We start from the raw sequence: 25,778 nt of genomic DNA, 5'->3' as shown, positions 1-25,778 counted from the left end.
GACCGCGGGCGGAAGCGGCTGCGTTCCCGGCGCCTCGGGCCCGCGGTTGGGCCGGGGCCTCCGCAGCCCCCGATCCCCGGAGCTCGGCCCGGCCGCCTCCCCTCCCAGCGCCGGGTTAAGGTCCCGGCTGCCCGTTCCGTCCCGCGCCGTCCCGCGCCGTCCCGGTGCTCCCGCCGCAGGGCGAGGTGAGCTGAGCTGAGCTGGCCCCCGGCCCCTTGCGCCCCGCAGCGGGGAAACAAACCGCCCCGGGACCCCGGCGCGCCCGGGGGTTCAGCCCGTGCGGAGCCGTCCGAGCCCCGCCCGTCCCAGCGACGAAGCGGCCGCCGTTCCCTGGGCGGCTCCGCGCCCTCCCGAGCCGCCCGACCGGTCGTGCAGCCGCCCCCGGGTCACGTTTGTTTTCCCGGTGCCCCGAATGACGCCACGGGCCCTGCGGGGACCCACGCGTTGCTCCCGGGCTCCTAACCCCCGTAAACCGTGACTCCCTCCCTGTCGCAGGTCCGCCCGGCTCCTCGGGGATGGTGGTGGCCCGCGGGTCCCCCGCCGGGAGCGCCCGTGGTGCCGGTCACGCACGGTGAGTCCCGTTCTGCGCACTCAGCGCTCGCTTATCGCGAAAACGGCAGCGGGGGCCCCTTACCGAGCGAAAACAGCGGGAAATCAAAGCCAAACCTCCCGCCCCGGCCGGGTTATCTGCGATCGATCCGCATCGATCCCGCGCTATCAGCCTCGCACGTACCGCGGCTCCGGGAGCCCCGTAAGCGGCGCTTTGGGCCGGGCAATCTCCGGAATGCCCGCGGCGGAGCAGAGTCCAGGCCGTGCCGAGCGCTAATTACCCCCGCGCTGCTTAATTAGAGCTCCCGCGTCGATAAGGAGCCCCAGACCCGCAGGACGGCGCGGGTTCGGTTCGGGAGCCCTTTTGTGAGCGATAAAGGGTGCGACATCGCGGAGACGTTGGAGAGGAACCCGGCGCCCCCGCGGCCGTGGGAGGAGGAGGAGGGTGTGGAGGGAATAAATAGGGAGGGAAGCGGAGCGTGGGGCGTCCGCTCCCCGAAACCGCCGCCATGCCCAAGAGGTGCGCGCTGAACCGCGGCCCGGCCGGCTGCGAGCTCGGTGAGTATGGGACCGGCCGCCCCGAAACCTCCGCCCCTGGGGGGAATCCTCCCCTCTCCAACTGGTGAGTATCGAACCATCATCCCCCCAAAACCCCCGCATTTTGGGGGAAAAACCTTGATTATTGCACCATCATCCCACCCAAAACCTCCCTATTCCAGCTGGGTGAGTATTGAACTATCATCCCCCCCAAAACCCCCACGTTTCAGGGGAAAACCTCGATTATTGCACCATTATCCCACCCAAAACCCCCGCGTTTGGGGGAAAACCTCCCTTTTCCAGCTGGGTGAGTATTGAACCATCGTCCTGCCCAAAAGCCCCCACATTTTGGGGGGAAAACCTCGATTATTGCACCATCATCCTACCCCAAACCTCTGTGTTTGGGGAGAAAAACCTCCCTATTCCAGCTGGGTGAGTATTGAACCATCATCCCCCCCAAAACCCCCACATTTCGGGGGAAAACCTCGATTATTGCACCATTATCCCACCCAAAAGCCCCGCGTTTGGGGGGAAAACCTCAATTATTGCACCATTATCCCCCCCAAAACCCCTGTGTTTGGGGGGAAAAACCTCAATTATCGCACCATCATCCCACCCAAAACCCCCACGTTTTGGGGGAAAAACCTCGATTATCGAATCATCATCCCAGCCCAAACCCCCCCATGTTTGGGGCGGAAAACCTCAATTATTGAACAATCATGACCCCCAAAATCCCCACGTTTGGGGTGAAAACCTCAATTCTGCAGCTGCGTGAGTATCGAACCATCCGCCCCAAAACCTGCATCTGGGGGGAGAACCTCGATTATCGCACCATCCGCCCCAAACCCCCCCGTGTTTGGGGGAAAACACCTCAATTACTGCACGGTTGGAATCTGTTGGATTTCTGTTCGTTTTTCCAGGATTTGGGCGCTTCAGCACCTGACGGGTTTGGGTGTTCAACTGGGGGATGTGGGCTGCAGAGCTTTTGGAGGAAAGAAACCTTTTTTGGGGGGGAGACCAAGGAGCCGCCTTTGGGGGTGTGGGGGGGGAAACGGGAACACGGGGAAGAGAAATTCTGCAAAATCCTGCATTTCTGGGAAAAAGGAAATCAAAGCGAAGCCAAATCAAGGCTCTTTTCCCCAAACACGGAGGAGTTGGGGCGGGAAATGGTGTTACTGGGAAAGGCTCAGGGCTGGGGGTGTCCCCAAAGATGGGGCTCCAGGTTGTGTCCCCCCCACCATCAGGGCCCTTGTCACCTTCCCGCGGTCTGTGCCCCCCCCAGGACCTGTGTCCCTGTTGTTGGGGCCTGTGTCCCCTCCCCACGTTCTGTGTCCCCCAACATGGCCCGTGTGTCTCCCCATGGCCTGTGTCCCCTCCCTGGGTCTGTTGTCTCCCCCCTCCTGGGGCCCGTGTGTCCCCCCATGTCCCCGCACTGTGTCCCGTCCTGTCCCCACCCCATTGTCCCCCCCCATTGTTGCTGTCCCTGTTCCCACTGTCCTCCACCCCGTCACTGTCCCTGTCCTGTTGTCCCCTTGTCCCTGTCCCCTTGTTGCTGTCCCTGTCCCTGTTGTCCCCCCGCCTTGTCCCTGTCCCCTTGTCGCTGTCCGTGTCCCCACTGTCCCCCCCACATCCCCGTCGCTGTCCCCGTTGTCCCCCCGTCGCTGTCCCCGTTGTCCCCCCGTCGCTGTCCCCGTCCCCCTGTCCCCTTGTCACTGTCCCTGTCGCGCCGATGGCGTCACAGGGGGGCCGGGCCGGGATGAGGCGCTGGGAGCCGCGGGGCCGGTGAGCGGGGGATTCCCCTGGGGTGACCCCCGAGGGGCCGGGGCTGGGACGGGGGGTCCCCCTCGTTCAGTCCCTGGGGGTGGCCCCTGGATGTGTGGGGGGGGTGGGATCCTCCCCAAGTGATCCCTGGGGGGTTCCCCCCCCTCCCTGTGAGTGATCTCTGGAGGTCCCCTGGGTGTGCTGGGGGGATCCCCTTTATTTGATCCCTGGGGGGGAAACCCCTGGGTGTGCTGGGGGGGTTCCCTCTCATTTTGATCCCTGGGGGAGTGTCCATGGATATTGGGGGGGATCCCCCTCGTTTGATTCTGGAGGGGTCCCTTCTATGTGCTGGGGGGTGTTACCCTCTCAGCGGATCCCTGGGGGTCCGCTGGGGGGGATCCCCCTTATTTGATGCCTGGGGGGGGATCCCCTGGGTGTGCTGGGGGGGATCCCCCATATTCGATCCCTGGGGACCCCCCGCTGGCTCCACCCCCCTCCTCTTGCCCATTTTCCATCGCTTTTCCCCAATTTCCCGGTCTCGGGCTCCGCGTGTTTTGCAAGGGCGGGTTCACCCCCCTCCTGCAGCTGCTGCACCCAGGGCAGGCCGGGCGCTGCTTAATTAGCAGGTAACGAGCTCACTTAACCTATTTAGGCAGCAGCCAGGTGACAGGAGCGGGTGTCACCACCAGGGTTTGGTGTCACCGCCGGGTTTTGGCATCTTGGTGACTTTTCCCCTGGATTTCATGCGGGATCCCGGTTTGGCATCTCGGGGTGGCTTCGGCGGGGCCGGCGCCGCGGTGCCCGATTTTGGGGGTGCATTCTTGGGCTCTTGGTGTGGCAAAGCGACCCCCGAGACCTCGGCCCCACAACCGCTCCCTAAAGGGTTAAAAATCGCGGGGTTAACATCAAACGCCGAAATTTCAATGGCCGGAACCGCTGGGCTCCTCTTGGGAAATACGAGGCCAAAAGTGGTGATTAGATCAGAAAGCCCCGTTTTTGATGCTCAAACAACAGCGTCGGTGTCTCCGCTTTTCCAGTCCCAGTGACCTCGTGATGCTCTGCGCTCGGCTCCTTCGCCTCGTCCCCGTGGGAGTTAATCCGGGTCTAACATTAAACCCGCTCGTGGTTTTAGTGGCGGAGTCGCTTGGATTTGCGGAGCTGACAACACCGAGCGCTCGGCTCCTTCGCCTCGTCCCCATGGGAGTTAATCCGGGTCTAACGTTAAACCCGCTCGTGGTTTTAGTGGCGGAGTCGCTTGGATTTGCGGAGCTGACAACGCCAATCGCTTTACGCTGCGCTTTCCTTCTCCTCCGTAACCACCAGGAGCAGCTCGGGCGCACCAGGCCCATTGCTTCACCAAACCCGGGCGCCGGAGCCTTGTCGGTGGTTTTTGGGGGCGGGGGGACCGGGGGGGCGTTTCCCACCCCTGCAGCTGGCGCCGCAGATAGAGGGGCCGGTCTCACCCGTCTGCTGCGATACGAGGCGCTCGCGCCCCTAACGAACGTCCCCTTGGCTAACGAAGCGGGCGCTGCGTGCTGCCGGGTAAGGGCCGCTCCTCCCGCAGGAGCGTTATTTCATTTATAATATTTATAATCTCGTTGATTATAGGGAAAAGCTGCCTTGTCGCTTCAGTTTAGCCGCTTGAAAGCACTTCAAGATGAGCTTTGAGGAGTGGGTGGAACATCAAAAGCTCCGTGCCGGCCTCGAGACAAAACTCCGGCGGTTTGTGCTCAAAAAGTACCGAGAAATGCAACAATTCGGCACAAACCAGGGCGGGTTGTGGTCCCCACTTGTCCAGCACAAACACTGGGGGTGTTTGCAGAACAAATGAACCCCCCTCCCGGTTCACCGGTGCGGTTTGGTGTACTCGCTTTGGTTTATTCCATTTGGTTTACTCCTCGTTTACTCGGGTGCAGTTTGGTTTGTTCGGTTGGGTTGGTTCAGTTGGGTTTGCTCAGTTTGGTTTACTCCTGGTGTGTTCGGTTTGGTTTACTCCTGGTTTGTTTGGTTTGGTTTGCTCCTGGTTTGTTTGGTTTGGTGTGTTCGGTTTGGTTTACTCCTGGTTTGTTCGGTTTGGTTTACTCCTGGTTTGTTCGGTTTGGTGTATCCGGTTTGGTTTACTCCTGGTTTGTTCGGTTTGGTGTATCCAGCTTGGTTTACTCCTGGTTTGTTCGGTTTGGTTTACTCCTGGTTTGTTCAGTTTGGTGTATCCAGCTTGGTTTACTCCTGGTTTGTTCGGTTTGGTGTATCCAGCTTGGTTTACTCCTGGTTTGTTCGGTTTGGTGTGTTTGGTTTGGTTTACTCCTGGTGTGTTCGGTTTGGTGTATCCAGCTTGGTTTACTCCTGGTTTGTTCGGTTTGGTGTGTTTGGTTTGGTTTGCTCCTGGTGTGTTCGGTTTGGTGTATCCAGCTTGGTTTACTCCTGGTGTGTTCGGTTTGGTGTATCCAGTTTGGTTTACTCCTGGTTTGTTTGGTTTACTCCTGGTTTACCCGCGGTGCTGCCCCAGGGTCAGCGCGTTGAGACCTTGAGCTGTTTGCACAGATAAGGAACAATCGCCATAAGGAACAATCGCCAGCCTGGGGCTGTTTTGGCACCGCCAAAGCGCCTTCGGGGCTTCTGGAACCAGGGAGGTCGCGGAAAGGCTGAAAAATCGGGTCAATTTGCCTAAAAATCAATTCCCCCCTCACGTTTTCATTGTAGGTCTTTGCTGAGGGGATTTTGCCTCATTAGAAGGAAAACTCGTTAATATACGATGGGTTGGAGGGGATTAAGCGCTTTGCAAACCAAGCGTAGATATCAGCGGGACTTTGCTTGTCCTTGAGGGGCTCGGGGAGGGCTTTTCGGGGCGGAATTTGACCTTTTAAAGCTTCACCCGTCCCAGCTCCTTTCTGCAGGGGTAGGTGTGAAAATACACTGAATATTCTATTGCGCCCTTAAAAGCAACTTGAGATGGTCCGTGGGGGCAACGTGGGCTGGTCCGTGGGGGCGACTTGGGGTGGTTTATAGAGGCAACTTGGGCTGGTTTACATAAGCAACTTGAGATGCTTTACCTAAGCAACCCGAGGCGCTTTGCCGGGGCGCGGTGGCGCAATGGCCGTGCCTGGAGGGGGTGGGACGCTTTGTCATTTTCTTTATACACATCGAGGAAATTCCACTTTCTCGTGGAGTTTCGCAACCGGCGCCGTCCTGCAAACACTGGCAGGTTCGCTCGCCCCTCTGGCATTGTCACAACGGGAGGTTTTAACGAATTTGGGGTAAAAAAGGTCCCTCGCGGGGCCGGGGAGTCAACGCGGAGCTGCCGGCTCGCTCGGCTCTCGTTGTTTTAAATTCTCTCTCTTTACGTGTTTTATTTCTCTGTTGCAGTCAGCGTGGCCAATCTGAACCAGGTCCCGAAGGCTCCGACCATGGGCAACGCCGACGCGGACCCGAAGGCGCCCTACGGTACGGCCGCCCCCCGCGCTAGCTCCTCAAACCCCCGTTGTCACCACCGCCCTTGTCACCACCACCCACCCCGCGCTCGATTTACGGCCCCGGGGCTGGTTTAACCAGACCAAGGAGCCGGTTTTGTGCAAACCGGTCCCTGTCCCGCCCCAAGCGGGAGCTTTGGGAGGAGGAGGAGCAGCGATGATGCAACGGGTGCGCGGTTAAAGTGCCACGGTGGCCCCGCGCTTGGCAACCGGGACTCGGCCGTTTGGCACCAAAATGCCGTGTAGGGCGAGCAAGAGTGAGTGTGGGGCACAAACCCTCTGCCCAAGGGGAAACCGGGGTTTAGGAGCCCAGGACGCGCGTTTGCGTTCCCGAGTGGGAGTGGTGGGGTCGTCCCCGAGCCGAGCTGCGCGCAGGTTGTGTGTCCAGGTGGGGGTTTGGGGGTAAATTGGTGCAAAACGGTGCCAAACCAGCTGCACGTTTCTCTCAGACCCCTCCTGGTGAATCGTTATGGCCTCAGGGCGGCTTTTCTTTAATTCATCTTGATTAACTCACCGCCCAGGGCAGGGCAGCGCGGTCTCTTAAGCCGAGCTTACACCAGGCTGTATTATCTTCGTGTAATCCCCTCTTCACGGCCCGGTGAGCGGAACTGAGGGCCAGGCAGGCTGGTGCTGCTCACCTGGGTTTGTTCCTTCTGTCCCGGGTTCTGGCGCAGAAGAGGCGGCGGGGGAGCCGAGCGGGGCGCTCAGCACCGTCTCCAGCAGCATGAACCCGCTGCAGCCGCCCGACGGCGACGAGGAGCCTTTCACCACCTACTTCGACAGCAAGATCCCCATCCCCGACGACGAGGCGGTGAGAGCGCGGCGGGACGAGCCGGCGCGAACCGTTCGCTTCCCGCGGGTGCCTGGAGCTGGTGATTCATCCCTCGGGGTTTCTCACCCGCAAAGCAGCAAAATCTGCTGGAAACAGGAAAATGTGTCATTTGTGGCGGCGGGGACCGTGGTGCTTTGTCCCCGTATCGAGGCAGAGGCGGCCGGAGCCACGCCGGGCGCCGTCACCGCGAGGGGACGCTGCCCCTTGGCTTCTCATTAAGCCACAAGGCGCAGTTTCGGGATTCACCTCCCACCCATGTTTACCCAAGCCCAACCTTGACTGGCCCAGCTCAGGCCTAAACACTTGAACGTTAGGCCTGACTGGTCCTAAACTGGTTCGATTAGGCCTGACTGGTCCTAAACTGGTTCGATTAGGCCTGACTGGTCCTAAACTGGTTCGATTAGGACTACGTGGTCCAAACCTCATTGGATTATGCCCAGAGACCGCTGGGGAGCTGCGGGGGGGTCAATGTGACCGGCGCTGCTTCCTGTGGCGCCAGCGAGGGAATTGACCCCAAATGGCGGCCGGTTCTGTACCGAGGGCCGGGGTCCGTCCCCGGTCGGGCCGGGACATGGGGGTGGTCCTGACGCTCCGTCCTCCTCCCGCAGCGCTCGTGCTTCAGTTTCCGCAAGCTCTGGGCCTTCACGGGCCCTGGGTTCCTGATGAGCATCGCCTACCTGGACCCGGGCAACATCGAGTCGGACCTGCAGTCCGGGGCCGTGGCCGGGTTTAAGGTCAGTGCACGCACCCGCGGGTCCTAGAGGAGGAGGGGAGAGTGTATGGAGTTTAATATAGAATTATTTTGGGTGGAAAAGAGTTTTAAAGTCATTGAGTCCAACCATTCACCCAACAATAAATGTCCCCGAGACCGTCGTGTGTTCACCCCCCAGGGACGGCGGCTCCAGCACTGCCCTGGGCAGCCTGTTCAATGCCCTTTGGGGAACAAATCACCCCAAATTTCCACCCTCAGCCTCCCCTGGTGCAACTTGAGGCCGTTTCCTCTCATTCTATCACTTGGGAGCAGAACCTGACCCCCCAACCTCCTTCAAATCACTGTAGAGAGCAAGATTTCCCGCATCATTTGAATGCGTAAAACACCCCGTAAAGGTCACCGGAGCAGGTTTTCAAAAGCCACAGACTCCCCGAGGTGCCATTTTTCCCAAACGCGGTTCCGGGGGTTCACTCCTGTCCCGTGTCCCCGCAGCTGCTGTGGGTCCTGCTGCTGGCGACGGTGATCGGGCTGCTGCTGCAGCGGCTGGCGGCGCGGCTGGGGGTGGTGACCGGGCTGCACCTCGCCGAGGTTTGTCACCGCCAGTACCGCAAGGTGGGTGACGCCGCTGGGGACACGGGGCGCTGGGGACACCACGAGTGCCACTTGCGACCCGTCCGGGGTCCGATCCTCCTCAGGAGGCGCCGTCTCGTTCACTGAAATACGTTCCCATCTTGATTTTGCGGGTTGAGTCGGTTTATTCGGGTTTGGCTCGTGGATGAAGAAAAGCGGATTTAGAGGGGGGTTTAATTGTAGCGGCGAAGGGCTCGTTGAGAGCCGGGGCCGTTAGCGGTGGGGACATGGGGGTCCTGTCCGTGTCGTCCCCATCTGAGCAAAGCGGGAGGTGAGTGAGCGCCCCAGTGTTTGCCGGTGGGGAATAAAACCGGGGATTTTGGGTTTTCTGAGAGGGGGCGTTTTTCCCGCAGGCTCCCCGGATCATCCTGTGGCTGATGGTGGAGCTCGCCATCATCGGCTCGGACATGCAGGAGGTCATCGGCTCGGCCATCGCCATCAACCTGCTCTCCATGGGCAAGTGAGTGGCGCTGGGCGCCGGCTGTGCCAAAACCACGTTGATTTCCTCCAAAGCCCCCAGACTCGGCTCTTGCGCAGGGTGATTCACCCGGGCTGCGTCCTGCCCGACTCAGCCTTTGGGGCCCGTTTCTGTTTGCTTGCAGCAGAACTGCGGGTTGGGGGTTTAGCTGAGCTCAAAGTGCGATACCAAGCTGTAGCTTTCCGGGGAAATTGTCCTTCCCTGCTAAATTATGGGCAGAAAAGTGTCCTGTGGGGACCTGAGGGACCCGAGAGCCCCTCGTCCCGCGTCAGCCCCCAAACGCGGTTCCGTCCGCAGGGAAATCGCTGAACTCGAGGGGGATTTGGGGCTCGGGGTGCTGTGTGAGTTCTGATTCTCCCCCATCCCCGCAGGGTCCCGCTCTGGGGCGGCGTCCTCATCACCATCGCCGACACCTTCGTCTTCCTCTTCCTGGACAAATACGGTAAGGTGTCCTCCCCCAGCAAGCCGGCGCCGCTGTCCGGCTCCTCCGCGCGCTGAGCGCCGCTCCTTTGCCGCCCGCAGGCCTGCGGAAGCTGGAGGCGTTCTTCGGGCTCCTCATCACCATCATGGCGCTCACCTTCGGGTACGAGGTACGGACACGCAGAGCGGCGCCGTTCCCGTCCCAAACGGCACCGAAACGGCCCCAGCTCACTGCTCCATGCCCTGTGTCCGTTGTTCTGTCCGCAGTACATGATGGGGCTGTTGGTGCCCTGTGCTGTACCCCAGCTCCCTGCTCACGCCCCGTGTCCGTTGTTCTGTCCGCAGTACGTGACGGTGCTGCTGGGGTTCTCTGTACCCTGTGATGTTCCTTGGGATGGTTTCCCCACGTCCGTTGTTCTGTCCGCAGTACATGATGGTGCTGCCGGGGTTCTCTGTACCCTGTGATGTTCCTTGGGATGGTCTCCCCACGTCCGTTGTTCTGTCCGCAGTACATGATGGTGCTGCCGGGGTTCTCTGTACCCTGTGATGTTCCTTGGGATGGTTTCCCCACGTCCGTTGTTCTGTCCGCAGTACGTGACGGTGCTGCTGGGGCTCTTGATGCCCTGTGATGTTCCTTGGGATGGTCTCCCCACGTCCGTTGTTCTGTCCGCAGTACATGACGGTGCTGCCGGGGCTGCTGGTGCCCTGTGATGTTCCTTGGGATGGTTTCCCCGTGTCCGTTGTTCTGTCCGCAGTACGTGATGGTGCTGCTGGGGTTCTCTGTACCCTGTGATGTTCCTTGGGATGGTTTCCCCATGTCCGTTGTTCTGTCCGCAGTACGTGACGGTGCTGCTGGGGTTCTCTGTACCCTGTGATGTTCCTTGGGATGGTTTCCCCATGTCCGTTGTTCTGTCCGCAGTACATGACGGTGCTGCCGGGGCTGCTGGTGCCCTGTGATGTTCCTTGGGATGGTTTCCCCACGTCCGTTGTTCTGTCCGCAGTACGTGATGGTGCTGCTGGGGTTCTCTGTACCCTGTGATGTTCCTTGGGATGGTTTCCCCATGTCCGTTGTTCTGTCCGCAGTACGTGACGGTGCTGCTGGGGCTCTTGATGCCCTGTGATGTTCCTTGGGATGGTTTCCCCATGTCCGTTGTTCTGTCCGCAGTACGTGACGGTGCTGCCGGGGCTCCTGATGCCCTGTGATGTTCCTTGGGATGGTCTCCCCACGTCCGTTGTTCTGTCCGCAGTACGTGACGGTGCTGCTGGGGCTCCTGATGCCCTGTGATGTTCCTTGGGATGGTTTCCCCATGTCCGTTGTTCTGTCCGCAGTACGTGACGGTGCTGCTGGGGCTCTTGATGCCCTGTGATGTTCCTTGGGATGGTCTCCCCACGTCCGTTGTTCTGTCCGCAGTACGTGACGGTGCTGCTGGCGTTCTCTGTACCCTGTGATGTTCCTTGGGATGGTCTCCCCACGTCCGTTGTTCTGTCCGCAGTACGTGACGGTGCGGCCCAGCCAGCGGGCGCTGCTGCGGGGGCTGTTCGTGCCGGGCTGCCGCGGCTGCGGGACGGAGCAGCTGGAGCAGGCCGTGGGCATCGTGGGCGCCGTCATCATGCCGCACAACATGTACCTGCACTCCGCGCTGGTCAAGGTGAGCGCAGAGCCCGGGACGCCAAGGACGCCAAGGACGCTGCGGCGCGCGGCTCGCGTGCTCCTGCCCTCCGCTTTTCGCGTGGTTGGCTTTGGATTTGCTTTTTGGGGGGGGGGGGGGGGTTACTTTTGCGTGGGGGTTCGCTTCTTTGCCAGGTTTGCTTGCTTTCTTGCATTTCCCCCTTTTTCCCCCCGCCTGTCGCCCCCTTTTTTCCCCCACATTTCACCCCCTTTGCCCCTCACCTTTCACCCCCTTTTCGCCCATGTTTCCCTTTTATTCCCCCGCCTTTCCCCCCCTTTTTCCCCCGCCTTTCCCCCCCTTTTTCCCCCGCCTTTCCCCCCCTTTTTCCCCCACCTTTCACCCCCTTTTTCCCCTGCTTTGCCCCCCACCTTTCACCCCTTTTTCCCCCCACCTTTCACCCCTTTTTCCCCCCACCTTTCACCCCTTTTTCCTCCACGTTCCACCCCCTTTTTCCCCCCACGTGTCGCGCCCTTTTTCCCCCCACCTTCCCCCCCTTTTTCCCCCCACCTTCCCCCCCTTTTTCCCCCATGTTCCGCCACATTTCACCCCCTTTTTCCCCTGCGTTTCCCCCCACCTTTCACCCCCCTTTCCCCCCATGTTTCGCCCCTTTTCCCCGGGTTTCCTCCTCTCTCGTGTTTCTTTCTTCCCTGACACTGCACACTCCAAACACAACTGACCCCCCGCTTCCCCCCTGCATTTCCCCCCCGCTTCCCCCCTGCATTTCCCCCCCGCTTCCCCCCTGCATTTCCCCCCCACTTCCCCCCGTTTCCCCCCGTTTCCCCCCCTCTCACCCGTCCCCGGCCTGGCCCGCAGTCCCGGCAGGTGAACCGCTCCAACAAGCGCGAGGTGCGCGAGGCCAACAAGTACTTCTTCCTCGAGTCCTGCATCGCGCTCTTCGTCTCCTTCATCATCAACGTCTTCGTCGTCACCGTCTTCGCCGAAGCCTTTTTCGAGAAGACCAACGCGGACGTGGTGAGTCGGGGAGGGGGGGGGCGTGGCGCCGGAGCTGCGTTTTGGGTGGAAAAAGGGGGGAAACGGGAGCTGACGGCGGGTGTCCCAGCGCAGAACGCCGTGTGCCGCAACGCCAGCAGCCCCCACGCCGCGCTCTTCCCCGTCAACAACAAGACGCTGGAGGTCGACATCTACAAAGGGGTGAGGACGCGGCGGGCCGGGGTCCCCACGACACCGTCGGTCACCCTGTTGTCCCTAAATCGCGGTTTTTCACCCCGGTGGGTGCGGACGAGCCGAATTCCGCAGGCGTTGGTTTGGTTGGTGCGCGGGTCCGGGTGTTGGATCAAACCAGCAGCCCGGTCTCCATCCTTTATATAAAGTTCATCACCCTCGCGTCAGCCCCGTAGCGCTGATTAATTACAGCGTTTGCATACGAGGTAATTAACGTTTTTACTGCGCTTGCTCGGCGAGTTGAGGGGTTTTTCCGCTCTTTTTTTATATTAATGAGCGAAGCCGAGCTCAGCTTGGGCACCCCCGCGGAACACGGCGGGGACGGGGGGGTGGGCCCTGTCCCGCAATGGAGGTGGCTGACGGGTCTCTCGCTCCCAGGGTGCTGTCCTGGGCTGTTACTTCGGCCCCGCCGCCCTCTACATCTGGGCCATCGGCATCCTCGCCGCCGGCCAGAGCTCCACCATGACCGGCACCTACTCCGGGCAGTTCGTTATGGAGGTGAGCGGCGCGACGATCACGGCCAAATCACCTCGCGGGTCAAAATGGGCCTGAAATACCCTCAGGGCTCAAAATGGCGCCAAAAATCCCCTCAGGGCTCAAAATGGCGCCAAAAATCCCCTCAGGGTTCAAAATGGCCCCAGAATCCTCTCAGGGTTCAAAATGGCGCCAAAATCCCCTCAGAGCTCAAAATGGCGGCGCCAGAATCCCCTCAGGGTTCAAAATGCTGACTCCAAGATCACCTCAGGGCTCAAAATGGCGCCAAAATCACCTCAAGGTTGAAAATGGCCCCAAAATCACCTCAGGGCTCAAAATGGCGGCTCCAGGATCCCCTCAGGGTCCAAATGGCAGCACCAGAATCCCCCCAGGGTCCAAATGGCACCAGCAGGGCAACCAATTTTGGCGTTTCTGTCCTCGACGCAAGCCCCTACGCTTGCCCTTCATTGCCTTTCTCCCGCCCGGCTCCGCAGGGCTTCCTGAACCTGCGCTGGTCGCGCTTCGCGCGGGTGCTGCTCACGCGCTCCATCGCCGTCACCCCCACGCTCTTCGTCGCCATCTTCCAGGACGTGGAGCACCTCACGGGCATGAACGACTTCCTGAACGTGCTCATGAGCCTGCAGGTGCGCGGGGCCGCGCGGGTTTGTGCGGAGAAGCCGCCTAGAGCGGGGTGTTTGAGCCGAGGCTCCGCGGGGCAGGTCACCGCCCGCGGGTGTTGGTCTGGACCTTGGTTTGGTGCTGGGTTCGCGGGTGGTTCGAGGATCCTGAGGGGCTTCCCCAACCCGGATTATTGCGTGAGGGAGGCGAGGGGATCAACCAGGGTCTGGGGTTTCACAGGGGTTGAAGGGACCTGGAGGGCTCACCCAGTGCAATCCCCCATGGAGCAGGAACACCCAGCTGAGGTTCCACAGGAACCAGGCGGGTTTGAATGTCTGCAGAGAAGGAGACTCCACAACCCCCCTGGGCAGCCTGGGCCAGGCTCTGCCACCCTCTCCAGCAGTTCCCTGTCCTTCTGGAGCTGAGGGGCCACAACTGGACACAAGATTCCAGGGGTGGTCTCCCCAGGGCAGAGCAGAGGGGCAGGAGAACCTCTCTGACCCACTGACCCCCCCTTCTAACCCACCCCAGGTCCCATTGGCTTCCTGGCCATAAGGGCCCAGTGCTGGCTCAGCCCACAGCACCCGGGATTCCCAGCTGGTCTCCCATCCAAGTGCTGACCGGGCCCGACCCTGCTTAGCTTCCCAGATCAAGCTTTCTCAAGGTGCTATGGCTGTATATATTATACATATATGTATGTATGCATACATATATGTTCACCAAGTATATCCTGGTAGTATCTGAACTAAACCCTGTTTTCAAGGGCAGAGCAGAGGGGCAGGAGAACCTCTCTGACCCACTGACCACCCCTTCCAACCCACCCCAGCTACCATTGGCTTCCGCTGGTCTCCCATCCAAGTGCTGACTGAGCCTGACCCTGCTTAGCTTCCCAGATCAGATGAGATCAGGTGCTTTCAGGGTGGTACAGCTGTATATATTATATACATATACATATATGTTTGCCAAGTCTATCCTGATAGTATCTGAACTAAACCCTGTTTTCAAGGGCAAAGCAGAGGGGCAGGAGAACCTCTCTGACCCACTGCCCACCCCTTCTAACCCACCCCAGCTACCATTGGCCTCCTGGCCACAAGGGCCCAGTGCTGGCTCCCCAGGACCCCCAGGTCCCTTTTCACCGCTCCAACAGCTCATTCCCAACTTACACTGGAACCTGGGGCTGTTCCTGCCCATACACAAGACTCTACACTCGCCCTTGTTCCTTCTCCCGCTCCAGCGATGCCCCCATGCCAATATTTTTGGGGAAAACGCCGCCGGATACGCACAAACCTGGAGACCGCGATAATCCGCTCCTCACCCTGTGTTCTCTCCCCGTCGCAGCTCCCGTTCGCCCTCATCCCCGTGCTGACGTTCACCAGCCTGCCCAGCGTCATGAACGACTTCGCCAACGGGCTGTGAGTGCCTTTCCGCCTCCTTCCCCCCGGGACGCGCCGTTTCCCCCCGTTTCACCCCAAACCGTCCCCGCAGGTTCTGGAAGGTGGGCGGCGGGCTGGTGATCCTGCTGGTGTGCAGCATCAACATGTACTTCGTGGTGCTGTACGTCCTGCAGCTCAACCACGTGGCGCTGTACGTGGGCGCCGCCGTCCTCAGCATCCTTTACCTCTCCTTCGTCGCCTACTTGGTGAGTCGGCTCCCTTTATTCACCGTTACTTTAAAATCATCGCGTTTTGGGGGTGTTAAACTCACCCGGAGGGTCGGGGTGCATGGGGGGGTTTAATGGATTTGCTTGTAAATGCGTCTGTGCCGTAAATTCCCCCCGGCGATGAGAAACCTCAGCGCTAACGTTGCCATTTAATGGGGTTTTTGGCTGATTTTGGCGCTCGGCGAAGCGACCGAGTCGCCGCATCGATGGGCTGGGAATGGGTGCAGGGGGTAAAATCGGCCTCATTTTGCTCGGAAAATGCTTCAATATCATCAACCCCAACGCCGTCACCCGCGCTGGTCCCTGTCACCAACACTGGTCTCAGTCACCAATGCTTGTCACCATCACCAACACTCGTCCCTGTCACCCGCGCTGGTCCCTGTCACCAACACTGGTCTCAGTCACCAATGCTTGTCACCATCACCAACACTCGTCCCTGTCACCCGCGCTGGTCCCTGTCACCCACGCTGGTCTCGGTCACCAATGCTCGTCACCCACGCTGGTCCCTGTCGCCAACACTCGTCTCTGTCACCAACACTGGTCTCGGTCACCAATGCTTGTCACCCACGCTGGTCCCTGTCACCAGCACTCGTCCCTGTCACCCGCGCTGGTCTCAGTCACCAACACTGGTCTCGGTCACCAATGCTCGTCACCCGCGCTGGTCCCTGTCACCCACGCTCATCTCTGTCACCCACGCTGGTCCCGGTCACCAACACTCGTCTCTGTCACCAACACTCGTCCCTGTCACCCGCGCTGGTCTCTGTCACCAACACTGGTCTCAGTCACCAATGCTCATCACCCGCGCTGGTCTCTGTCACCCGCACTGGTCCCTGTCACCAACACTCGTCCCTGTCACCCGCACTGGTCTCTGTCACCAACACTGGTCTCAGTCACCAATGCTCGTCACCCGCGCTGGTCTCTGTCACCCGCACTGGTCCCTGTCACCAACACTCGTCCCTGTCACCCGTGCTGGTCTCTGTCACCGACACTGGTTTCGGTCACCAGTGCTTGTCGGTCACCAGTGCTTGTCGCCCACGCTGGTCCGTGTCACCCACACTCGTCCCTGTCATGGTGGTCCGTGTCATCCACGGTGGTCCCTGTCACCCACACTGGTCTCTGTCACCAACGCTCGTCTCCATCACCCGTGCTGGTCCCTGTCACCCGCACTTGTCCCTGTCACCCACGGTGGTCCCTGTCACCCACACTTGTCCCTGTCACCAATGCTCGTCTCCATCACCCGTGCTGGTCCCTGTCACCCATGCTCGTCTCTGTCACCCACACTGGTCTCTGTCACCCACACTGGTCTCCATCACCCGTGCTGGTCTCCATCACCTGTGCTGGTCCCTGTCACCCGTGCTCGTCTCCATCACCCGTGCTCGTCTCCATCACCCATGCTGGTCTCCATCACCCGTGCTCGTCCCTGTCACCCACGGTGGTCCCTGTCACCCACACTGGTCTCTGTCACCAACGCTCGTCTCCATCACCCGTGCTGGTCCCTGTCACCCGCACTTGTCCCTGTCACCCATGGTGGTCCCTGTCACCCACACTTGTCCCTGTCACCAACGCTCGTCTCCATCACCCGCACTGGTCCCTGTCACCCACACTGGTCTCCATCACCCGTGCTGGTCCCTGTCACCCATGCTCGTCTCCGTCACCCGTGCTCGTCTCCGTCACCCGTGCTGGTCTCCATCACCCGTGCTGGTCCCTGTCACCCACACTCGTCCCTGTCACCCACGGTGGTCCCCGTCACCCACACTGGTCTCCATCACCCGTGCTGGTCCCTGTCACCCACGCTCGTCACCGTGCCTCTTACCAATGAATTCCCGCACACACAGGCGGCGCTGGGCTTGGCGCCGCCCCCAGGCCGTTGCTAATTACCGCGGTGTTTAATTGCAGACGTGGCTGTGCCTGATCGCGCTGGGGGCGTCGGCGCTGGCCTGTGGCCGCTCGGTAAGTGTCACCAGGACGCTCCTGACCGAGGACTCGCCCAACCACCCCGACAAATAGGCCGTTCGCAGCGGAGCCATCAGAGCCAGCGCGTTGCTATGGTTTACTGTGTGAACGGAGACAAACGTATGTGCGCTTTGCACACCAAACCACGCCCAAACACCAAAACCCCCAACCCCCCGCCGCAGCAGGAGCTGCTGACACAACCCCCATTTTGGGGGGGTTCGCTTCCCATCGCACCCACAAAGAGAATCACGGGTGCTCTTTTCCTGGTGCGTTTTGCTGCGAACCGGCCCCGTTTTCCCCGCCGAACTCGGCCGTTTTAACGTAGATTTGGGGTTAAAGCGGGCGATTCTGCCTTTCGGCGCCTGTAGCGCAGACTCGGGCTCCTCGCGGCCCCCGCACCAACTGCAGAAACTCAACCCTATAAGCTGAACTACTGAGATTTGCACACTTTGGGGCGGTATCCGAAAGCCGCGACGCAGCGCCCGGGCTCCCGTTGCCGCATTCACTAATTATTCCACTTAAAAACACTAATTAGGAGCGGGGCGGACACGGCAACGAGAAACCCCAGCGTTAATATCACCATTTAACGGGTTTTTTGGCCGATTTTGGCGCTCGGCGAAGCAACCCAGTCGCCACATGGGTGGGTGGGGAATTTATCCCCCCCGGGCGCCATTAAACGCTCTTTGGCGCCCCCAAAATCGCCGTTTTCCGCCTCAAGATGCCCTTTGGGGTTTTATTCCCCGATGCTGCTTTCAATCCACTACAACCCGCCCTCCTCGTTAGCGGTTTAACGACTTTCTGTTAATTATCGGGCGGCCGAGGGCTGATGTAGCAAATTAGGACGCATAAAACTGCACATTTTGCTTCTGCGATGGGCAAAATCCGCTCGTTTTGGGGCAATTTTGAGGTTAAACCCACGCGGGTTTAAACGTTTCCATGAGCAGAATGAGGTTTATTGAGGGAGTTTTCCCTTTGTGCCCCCCCCGCTGCACAACGGGGGTTTTGGGGACAAAAACGCCATTTTGGGGGGGTTTTAGGTTGAGTTGCCCATGAGTGCACTTTAGGCTCAGCCTAACTCTGATGTCTGGGGGTTTAATGAACAAACGAGCCCGTTTTAATTACAGCAGCGTGGTTTCTCACCCGAACCAGCCCCGCGGGGCCCGTCCCCCTCCAGCACTAAAACTCAACCTATTGCTCATTTTCCCAGCAGGATTTAACCCCTTTTATTATCAAATGTGTTGGTTTGAGCGCAGTTTGCCCAACGAAAAGCCCCGGGGTGGGTTCTGCTTGGGACTGGGGGGGCGGTACCGGGGCCGTGTTTGTGGCACCCCCCGATTTGCCCCAGTTTGGGGGCTCTGCTGGGAGACAACACTGAGCCGCTCATTGCGCCTTCGTCCCCCTAAACCCGGTTTTATTTGGCCCCCCCGTTTGTACCGACCATTAAACCACACCAGAGTGTTTCCGCTTGGCTCCTCGGGTCTTTTTTGGGGGGGTTTGTGGGGAATCGCCGAGTTTCCTGCCCGGGGGGGTGGGTTTGGTGCCCCCCGTGCCGCAGCAAAACACCGAATTACCAACCTCTCCTGGGGTTTTATGGCCTGGAACCTTTGCCTTAAGCTCAGCCCAGGGTTTAAACTCAACACAAATCAGCCCAAACCGGGGGGTCATTCATTAATAAACCTCCGGGGTAACGAAAGCCCCGAATGTGGGGGTTTCTGCGCTGAGTTAAAGCCCCACAACACGTTCTCTTAATTACCCACCCCCTGTAATCAGTGCTAATGAAGGCTCGTCCACACCCCAAATTTAATTCAAATTGAGCAATAAATTAACTTACACTTAATGGAGGGGACAAAGTTCGGAGGGGCAGTCCCGGACAGGGGGTCAGTTCACTAATTAATAGAAGTAATATCAAGCTGGCTGCTTAATTACCCCTAATTAAGAAGGGTGTGGCTGTTAACAACGGCGTGTCCCGTGTCCCCTGGTGGTGCAGCCAGGGTGCTCCTGTGGGTTAATTAAGGGCTGGTCATTAATTAACACCGATAAGCCCCACCCCAGAGCTCACTAAACCCACCTCAACTCGGGCTTTGTTGAGCCGGGCTCAGCGTTAGCTTCGGTTGACCCTGCCCAGCACGGGCTTCGTTAAACCCTCCTCAAGTCAGGCTTATTGAACCCTCCTCACGGCGGGCTTTGTGAAAGCCTCCTCAGGCCTGGCTTTGTTAAGCCGGGCCCAGCGCAGGCCGTTCCCAGCTCTCTAACTCTCGCCTTCGCCTCTTCCAGCAGCGCTTGGGCTTCGCCGCTCGCCCCGAGCTCTTCCTGCTCAACAACGTGGACGCCGACGCGCCCGTCGCCCGATGAGCCGGCCCAGCAGAGCCCGGCTTAACCAGACCGCGAGAGCTCCGCCCCACGCCGGCCCAGGCGGGACCAGGCGCGTGGGATCGCCCGGAACACGGAGCACGGAACACGGACCACGTGCGCTTGGAGCGAACCCCGCGGTTCCCAAGGAGGATCCCGGGTCCCCACGGCGACCTCAGGAGGGCGATTCCCCTTTTAGTCTTGAGTTTAACGCCAATAGTTGATCTAGGACGGGTTTTAGTGATTTCCCCCGGGTTGTTCGAGCTCCCGCTGCAGAGCCCTTCGGCTTTAGCATTTTGGGCCTGATTTGGGTGAATTCCAAGCGGCGAGAAAAACAAACCCAAGAAAACGGGGCTTTTCCCAGTTTTGCCTTAAACCCGACCCGGTGCCGCTTTCCCCCGCGTTGACGCCGCTGCTGCCGGAATTTTCACTCAAAAAGGCGAATTTTGGTGCTTTTCGGCCGCCCGAGCCGGGCCGGGTTCCCCCGGAGCCGGATTTGGGGGCATTTCCAGCCATTCCGGGTGCCTAAAACCCGAGTTTAAGACCAACAAAGCCCAACAGCAACCCGTGTTTTATCCCCTTCTGATTTCCGTTGATTCATTTGCAGCCCCAGATGGACGGTGGGTTTAGATCTTTCCTTTAATTAAATCCTCCAGATTTTAATTAAGCCTTTTCCCAATTAAGGCTCCTTTGCCAAGAGCCGGAATCTCCATGAAAAACATCGATTTAACCTTTTCTGTTCAAATTCAACCCATTTTAGCAATAAACCTGCAGCTCCGGCCCCTCTTCCTGCACTAATTCCTTGTATTCCCAATTTTTCCACACGCAAATCGCGCGGCTGGCTTTAAGTTAAGAGCCAGGTTTAAGGTGTGTAAAGCCCGGGTTTAAGTTAAGAGCCGGGTTTAAGGTAAAGCCCAGGTTTAAGGTGAGTAAAGCCCGGGTTTAAGTTAAGAGCTGGGTTTAAGTTAAGAGCCGGGTTTAAGATGAGTAAAGCCCAGGTTTAAGTTGAGAGTCGGGTTTAAGTTAAGAGCCAGGTTTAAGGTGAGTAAAGCCCGGGTTTAAGGTGAGTAAAGCCCAGGTTTAAGTTAAGAGTTGGGTTTAAGTTAAGAGCCGGGTTTAAGGTGAGTAAAGCCCAGGTTTAAGTTAAGAGTTGGGTTTAAGTTAAGAGCCGGGTTTAAGGTGAGTAAAGCCCAGGTTTAAGTTAAGAGTCGGGTTTAAGTTAAGAGCCGGGTTTAAGGTGAGTAAAGCCCAGGTTTAAGTTAAGAGCCGGGTTTAAGTTAAGAGCTGGGTTTAAGGTGAGTAAAGCCCGAGTTTAAGTTAAGAGCCAGGTTTAAGATGAGTAAAGCCCAGGTTTAAGGTGCAGGTGAGGCCTAAACACCAGGCAGGTGCTCAGGGATTTGGTCTTGGGTTTTAATGTTCATTCTGAATGATTGAAATCCCTAATTTTGGGGTATTTAGCCCCAAATTCCAGGCTCGTTGAACTCCAGTTGTGAAGGATCTAAATCCCCAGTTTTGATCTATTTCTGCTCAAATTCCGGGCTCATTAACGCCCAGTTCTGGGGTAACGAAGTCACTCATTCTGGGGTGTTTATCCCCCAATTCTGGAGCCATCAAAACACAAATTACGGGATCATTAAATCTCAAATTTGGGGTATTTATCCCTAAATTCTGAGGTCATCAGTTCCCCACTGGTGGGCTAATTAACCCCCGGTTCTGGGGGTCATTAAACTTTCAATTCCGAAGTAACTAAATCCCTAATTGTGGGTTATTTCTCCCCAAATTCCGGGCTCATTAATCCCCCAATTCTGGGCTAATTAGCCCTCAATTCTGGGGTCATTAAACCTCCAATTATGGGCTAAATAGCCCCAATTCTGGGCTCATTAAACCCCAGACTCCGGGGCACTTCAGTCCTGGTTCTGGGTTATTTCTCCCCAAATAATTCGCGGGTCATTCCCAGGGCGGTGACCGCGACCGTGACCCCGCCCAAGCCCCGCCCCCTTCCGGGAGGGGGCGTCTCCTCGGGAGGCCCCGCCCCCGCCCTGCGGCGCCTGGAATGTTTGGAGGTAAACACCGCGAGGCCCCGCCCCCCCGCTCACCTCCCAGCCAATCCCCGCGCCGCGGCTCCGCCCCCGCTCGCCCTTCGCCCAATGGGCGCCGCGCGGCCGTTTCAAGGCTCCCCCCCGCTCCCCGCCAGCGGTAACAAAATAACAAAGCGCAAGACGCGGCGCGGGGCGGGGGGGGCCTGGAAACCGCCGCGGCCCCGTTTCCTCCGGTGGGCGCGTGCGGGGCGGCGCGGCCCCCCCGACCCCCCCGGAGCGGGGGTCCCCCCCAAACCCCCCCCCCCCCCCCGGAGCGGGGGTTCCCCCCCAAACCCCCCGGCCCCGGGAGCGGCGGAGGCGGCAGGTACGGGGCGGGGGGGATGGGATGGGAGGGGGGGCCGGAGTTACGGGGCGGGGGGGGCGGGGCTGGGGCGGGCAGCGCGTGTGTCCCCGTTAATGACCCCCCCGTGTCCCCCCATTAATTCTCTCCCGTGTCTCCCTCCTTCCCCGCACCACCCCCCCCCCCCCCCATAACGTGTCGCCCCCGCGCGGGGGGGCAGGGACGCCCCGGGTGACGCGGGGACACGGGGGGGACGCGGGGGGCAGCGGAGCGTGGCCTCGGCCCGGTTCAAGTAATCCAGGATAGGCTGTTCCAGCCCGGCCTGTTCCCGGTTACTTGTCCCGGGAGGCGGCCGCTGACGACACGGGGGGGACACGGGGGGGGATGCGGTCCCAGGGGTCCCCTCAGCCGCCTCTGAACCCCCGAACCAGCCCCAGTGTCCCCCCCCGCACCCCCCCGTCTGTTCCCCCCTCCCGTGTTTGGACGTTTTCCACTGATTCACCATTAAAAAGTGAACCCACACCAGGGAAGTGGCGGCTGCTGGGGGGGGGTCAGGGGGGGCGGGGGTGGGGAGCGCTTTGGGGGTGGGGATTGGGGACCCCCAGCACGTGCCCCAGCCCCCCCAATCCTGTTCCCCCCATGGGTTTATTGAGCCTCACATCCCATCCCCCCCCCTCCCCAAACACTGGGGGTCAGGCTGCCCCACAGCCCCCCCGGCCCCACACCCCCCACTGCGGGCGCTGAGCTCAGACTGGGGCTGTGGGGCTCAGCATGTGTGGGGCTGAGCCTGACCCAGGCTGTGGAGCTGAGCTCAGTGTGGGGCTAAGCCTGACCTAGGCTGAGCTCAGTGTGGGGCTAAGCCTGACTTAGGCTGTGCTCAGTGTGGGGCTAAGCCTGACCTAGGCTGAGCTCAATGTGGGGCTAAGCCTGACCTGGGATGCGGAGCTGAGTTCAGACGAGGAGTATGGGGCTCAGCACGTGTGGGGCGGACCCTGCCCTGGGCTGTGGGGCTGAGCCTGACCTGGGATGCAGAGCTGAGCTCAGACTAGGGGTGTGGGGCTGAGCCTGCCCTGGGCTGAGCTCAGTGTGGGGCTGAGCTCAGACTAGGGATATGGGGCTCAGCATGTGTGGGGCTGAGCCTGCCCTGGCCTGTGGGGCCGATTTCAGTGTGAGGCTGAGCCTGCCCTGGGCTGTGGGGCTGAGCCTGCCCTGAGCTGTGGGGCTGAGCTCAGTGTGGGTCTAAGCCTGACCTGGGCTGAGCTCAATGTGGGGCTGAGCCTACCCTGGGCTGTGAGGCTGAACCCAATGTGGGGCTAATCCTGCCCCGGCCCCGCTGCCCCTCAGGCGCTGCCCCTCTCCCAGGTGTCCCCACTGTCCCCGCTGTCCCCGTCGTCTCCCTCCCCGGCGCGGAAGCGCAGGAAGCCCCGCAGCGCCAGCCCCCCGTGCTGGGCCAGGACGTCGCCCACGCTGCGCTGGGGGTCACGCACGAAGCCCTGGGCCAGCAGCCGCGGTTCCTCCTCGCCCTGCGCCACGTCCCCCGGCGTCCCCAGCGCCGTGGGCGCCATGGCCACCACGTGCTGGGCCACCAGCCGGCCCAGCTCCTCCAGCTCTGCGGGCGGCGGGCGCGGCGCCGTCACCCTCCAGGCCACCAGCGCCCCGTGCGTGCCCATGGCCACCGAGCCCACGGCCACCGGCCCCGCGCGCGCCGGGAGCCACCCGTGGGCGTAGGCGCCGATGTGCCCGTCGGCCTCGGGCACCCGCAGCCACGCCGCGCGCCGCAGCCGCACGTTCTCGCCCAGCTTCCCTGGAAGACAGCGCTGGCGTTGGCGGGGGGGTCACCCCGTGCGTCCCCCCGTGTCCCCACAGTGTCCCCACATCCCCCTGAGGCGGTGGCTGCAGTGTCACCTCTCACGGGTTTGTCACCCTGCTGGGGGTTGGTGTTTCTCACCCCCCCGTTTTTGGGGTGTCCCTCCCCCTCAGATGTTTCTCACCCCCCCGTTTTTGGGGTGTCCCCCCCCGGATGTTTCTCACCCCCCATTTTTGGGGTGTCCCCCCTTGGGTGTTTCTCAACCCCCGTTTTTAGGGTGTATCACCCCCCCCGGGTGTTTCTCACCCCCCGTTTTCAGGGTCCCCCCCATACTCACCGATGGCCAAGGCCACCTTGTCACTCAGCAGGTCCCCGCCGGGCCCCGTGCGCAGCTGCGCCAGCTCGTCCTCCCGCAGCAGGTGCTGGGAGAGAGGGGAGAAGCTCTGGGGGGGGCTCAGGGATATTTCGGGGTGTCCCCCCCACCCAGACCCCCCCTCACCCTGGTGCCGCAGTCGGGGGGCGGGGGGGCCGCCCGGCACAGCTCCATGGTCCCCAGCGCCGCCTGCTCCACCACGCGCTGGAATTCCGCGTTTCTGGCCACAAAGTCCGTCTCGCAGGTCACCTGGGGGAGCGGCCGTGACAGGGGGGGGCTCGGGGGCGTCCCCCCCGCCCCGCCGGGGGTCCCGGCACCCACCTCCACCATGACGGCCGCGGGCCCCTCGCGGAGCAGCCCCACCAGCCCCTCGGGCGTCCGGCGGCCCCGCACCACCGTGGCCTTGCTCCAGCCCTGGCGCTGCGCCTGCTCCTGCAGCCAGGCCTCCGCCTGGGGGGCACGGGGGTCACACCCACACTGCGGCTGCCCTGGGACCCCCCCGGGCCCTGCTCCCCCCCAGCACCTCCCCAAGTCCCTGCTCCCCTCCCCAGGTCACCCCAAGTTCCCAATTGCCCCCAGGACCCTGCCGCGGGTCCCTGTTCCCCTCCCCAGACCCCCCAGGTCTCTGTTTCCCCCCAGGACCCCACCCCGGGTCCCTGTTCCCACCCAGGACCCTTGGGGTCCCTGTTCACCCCCCCAGACCCCCCAGGTCCTTATTCCCCAACCTGGTCCCCCCAGGGTCCCAATTTCCCCCAGGACCCCCCCCCCGGGTCCTTGTTCACCCCAGGACCCCCACCCCGGGTCCCTGTTCCCCTCCGTGACCCCCCCACGTCCCTGTTCACCTCCCCAGACCCCCCGGGTCTTTATTTCCCCCCAGGACCCCCCCGAGTCCCTGTTCCCCTCCCCAGATGCCCCAGGTCCTTATTCAGCCCCAGGCCCCCCCGGGTCCCTGTTCCCCCCACCCCAGGTCCTTGTCTCTCCCCTCGGGTCCCCCCCGCAAGGTCCCCTCCTTTTCCCCCCCAGGCCCCCGTGTCCCCTCCCAGACCCCCCCAGTTGCCCCACGGTCCCCCGTGTGTCCCCCCCCGTGTGTCCGTCCCCCCGCCCCCCCACCTGCTGCCGGTCCCCCCCGGCGCGCAGCAGCGCGTCCCGGCACAGCACGAATGGCAGCCCCGTCCGCCGCCGCAGCTCCAGCAGCGCCTCCTTGTCCGCCGCCAGCACCGGGGGGGCGGCGCGGAACCACCGCCCCGGGGGGGCCTGCGGGAGAACGGGAACGTGAGCCGGGACCCCCCCACACCCCCATGGAGGGGACGGGGGGCTCCGGTTTGCGGGAAGAACCGCCGGGACGGCCCCGGGGGGTTTTCGGGGGGGGTCCCGGGGGGTGTTTGGGGTGTTTTGGGGTGTGTTTTGGGGCCCACCCGCGCCGCCCCGCTCAGCGCGCCCAGCGCCGCCCGCCGCATTCCGCCGCCCTCGCCTCCGCGGCGGCGCGGCACGATGACGTCAGAGCGGCCGGGGATTGGACGAGGCGTGAGTGGCGTCACTCCGAGCGCGACGGCGCCGTGCGATTGGCTGGGGAGGAGGCGGGAGCGCCCCGGGGTCGCTCCGGAGCTGCCCCGGGTCCTATAGACCGGCCCGGGCGGCCCTCGCCCCGCTGTCCTTGTCCCCAGTGTCCCTGTCACGGTGTCCCCGACCCCGGTGTCCTGTCCCTGATTTCCCTTGTGTCCCTGCTCCCTGGGGTCCTTCATGATCCCAGTGTCCCTGTCCCCTGGTGTCCCTGTCTCCTAATGTCCCTGTCCCCTGGGCATCCCTGTCCCCCCTAATGTCCCTGTCCCTAATGTCCCTGTCCCCTGGGTGTCCCTGTCCCCTCGTGTCCCTGTCCCCTGGTGTCCCTGGACCCTAATGTCCCTGTCCCTTGGGTGCCCCTGTCCCC

The 25,778-nt window shown here is 61.2% G+C and overlaps 2 protein-coding genes across 10 annotated transcripts; one reads left to right on the top strand and one right to left on the bottom strand.

Annotated features, from left to right (window-relative positions):
- Nucleotides 1-24: 24 nt before the first annotated feature.
- SLC11A2 (solute carrier family 11 member 2) lies at nt 25-19,437 on the top strand. 8 transcript variants are annotated; one of them, XM_071800006.1, is made up of 18 exons: nt 25-185; nt 496-571; nt 6,211-6,288; nt 6,992-7,125; nt 7,755-7,880; nt 8,351-8,470; nt 8,842-8,948; nt 9,338-9,408; nt 9,489-9,556; nt 10,880-11,035; nt 11,870-12,028; nt 12,122-12,208; nt 12,617-12,736; nt 13,207-13,356; nt 14,669-14,742; nt 14,816-14,969; nt 16,887-16,940; nt 19,218-19,437. In XM_071800006.1, exons 3-18 carry the CDS (start codon nt 6,252-6,254, stop codon nt 19,293-19,295), a joined length of 1,695 nt encoding a protein of 564 aa, XP_071656107.1. In that variant the 5' UTR covers nt 25-185; nt 496-571; nt 6,211-6,251; the 3' UTR covers nt 19,296-19,437. The 8 variants fall into 8 exon arrangements, with proteins under 8 accessions (XP_071656107.1, XP_065718307.1, XP_071656103.1 ...); XM_065862235.2 differs by having other exon boundaries at nt 6,989-7,125; XM_071800002.1 differs by lacking the exons at nt 25-185; nt 496-571 and adding an exon at nt 1,001-1,107 and having other exon boundaries at nt 6,989-7,125; nt 19,221-19,437.
- A 2,765-nt stretch (nt 19,438-22,202) lies between these two features.
- On the bottom strand, nt 22,203-25,608 carry TSFM (Ts translation elongation factor, mitochondrial). 2 transcript variants are annotated; one of them, XM_065862240.2, is made up of 6 exons: nt 25,267-25,608; nt 24,962-25,105; nt 24,173-24,301; nt 23,978-24,100; nt 23,816-23,900; nt 22,203-23,475 (listed from the first exon to the last, which is right to left on the bottom strand). In XM_065862240.2, exons 1-6 carry the CDS (start codon nt 25,591-25,593, stop codon nt 23,012-23,014), a joined length of 1,272 nt encoding a protein of 423 aa, XP_065718312.2. In that variant the 5' UTR covers nt 25,594-25,608; the 3' UTR covers nt 22,203-23,011. The 2 variants fall into 2 exon arrangements, with proteins under 2 accessions (XP_065718312.2, XP_071656110.1); XM_071800009.1 differs by lacking the exon at nt 24,173-24,301.
- Between the last annotated feature and the right edge of the window lie 170 nt (nt 25,609-25,778).

This window comes from Patagioenas fasciata, chromosome 28 (genome assembly GCF_037038585.1).
Source record: "Patagioenas fasciata isolate bPatFas1 chromosome 28, bPatFas1.hap1, whole genome shotgun sequence".
Classification (NCBI taxonomy): domain Eukaryota; kingdom Metazoa; phylum Chordata; class Aves; order Columbiformes; family Columbidae; genus Patagioenas; species Patagioenas fasciata.
The sequence above is the reverse complement of the archived record's forward strand: the minus strand, read 5'-3'. Positions and strand labels throughout refer to the sequence as shown.

What these genes read in the sequence shown, in the direction of transcription:
- TSFM (XM_065862240.2), bottom strand. Translation starts at nt 25,593, where the DNA reads ATGAAGGACCCCAGGGAGCAGGGACACAAGGGAAATCAGGGACAGGAC. An exon ending in CCGGGGGGGACCGGCAGCAG is followed by an intron (nt 24,302 to 24,961) that starts GTGGGGGGGCGG and finishes CGTGCCCCCCAG; the next exon opens with GCGGAGGCCTGGCTGCAGGA. An exon ending in CCGCGGCCGTCATGGTGGAG is followed by an intron (nt 24,101 to 24,172) that starts GTGGGTGCCGGG and finishes CCGCTCCCCCAG; the next exon opens with GTGACCTGCGAGACGGACTT.
- SLC11A2 (XM_071800001.1), top strand. Translation starts at nt 1,059, where the DNA reads ATGCCCAAGAGGTGCGCGCTGAACCGCGGCCCGGCCGGCTGCGAGCTC. An exon ending in CCCGGCCGGCTGCGAGCTCG is followed by an intron (nt 1,108 to 6,210) that starts GTGAGTATGGGA and finishes TCTCTGTTGCAG; the next exon opens with TCAGCGTGGCCAATCTGAAC. An exon ending in AACCTGCTCTCCATGGGCAA is followed by an intron (nt 8,949 to 9,337) that starts GTGAGTGGCGCT and finishes CCATCCCCGCAG; the next exon opens with GGTCCCGCTCTGGGGCGGCG.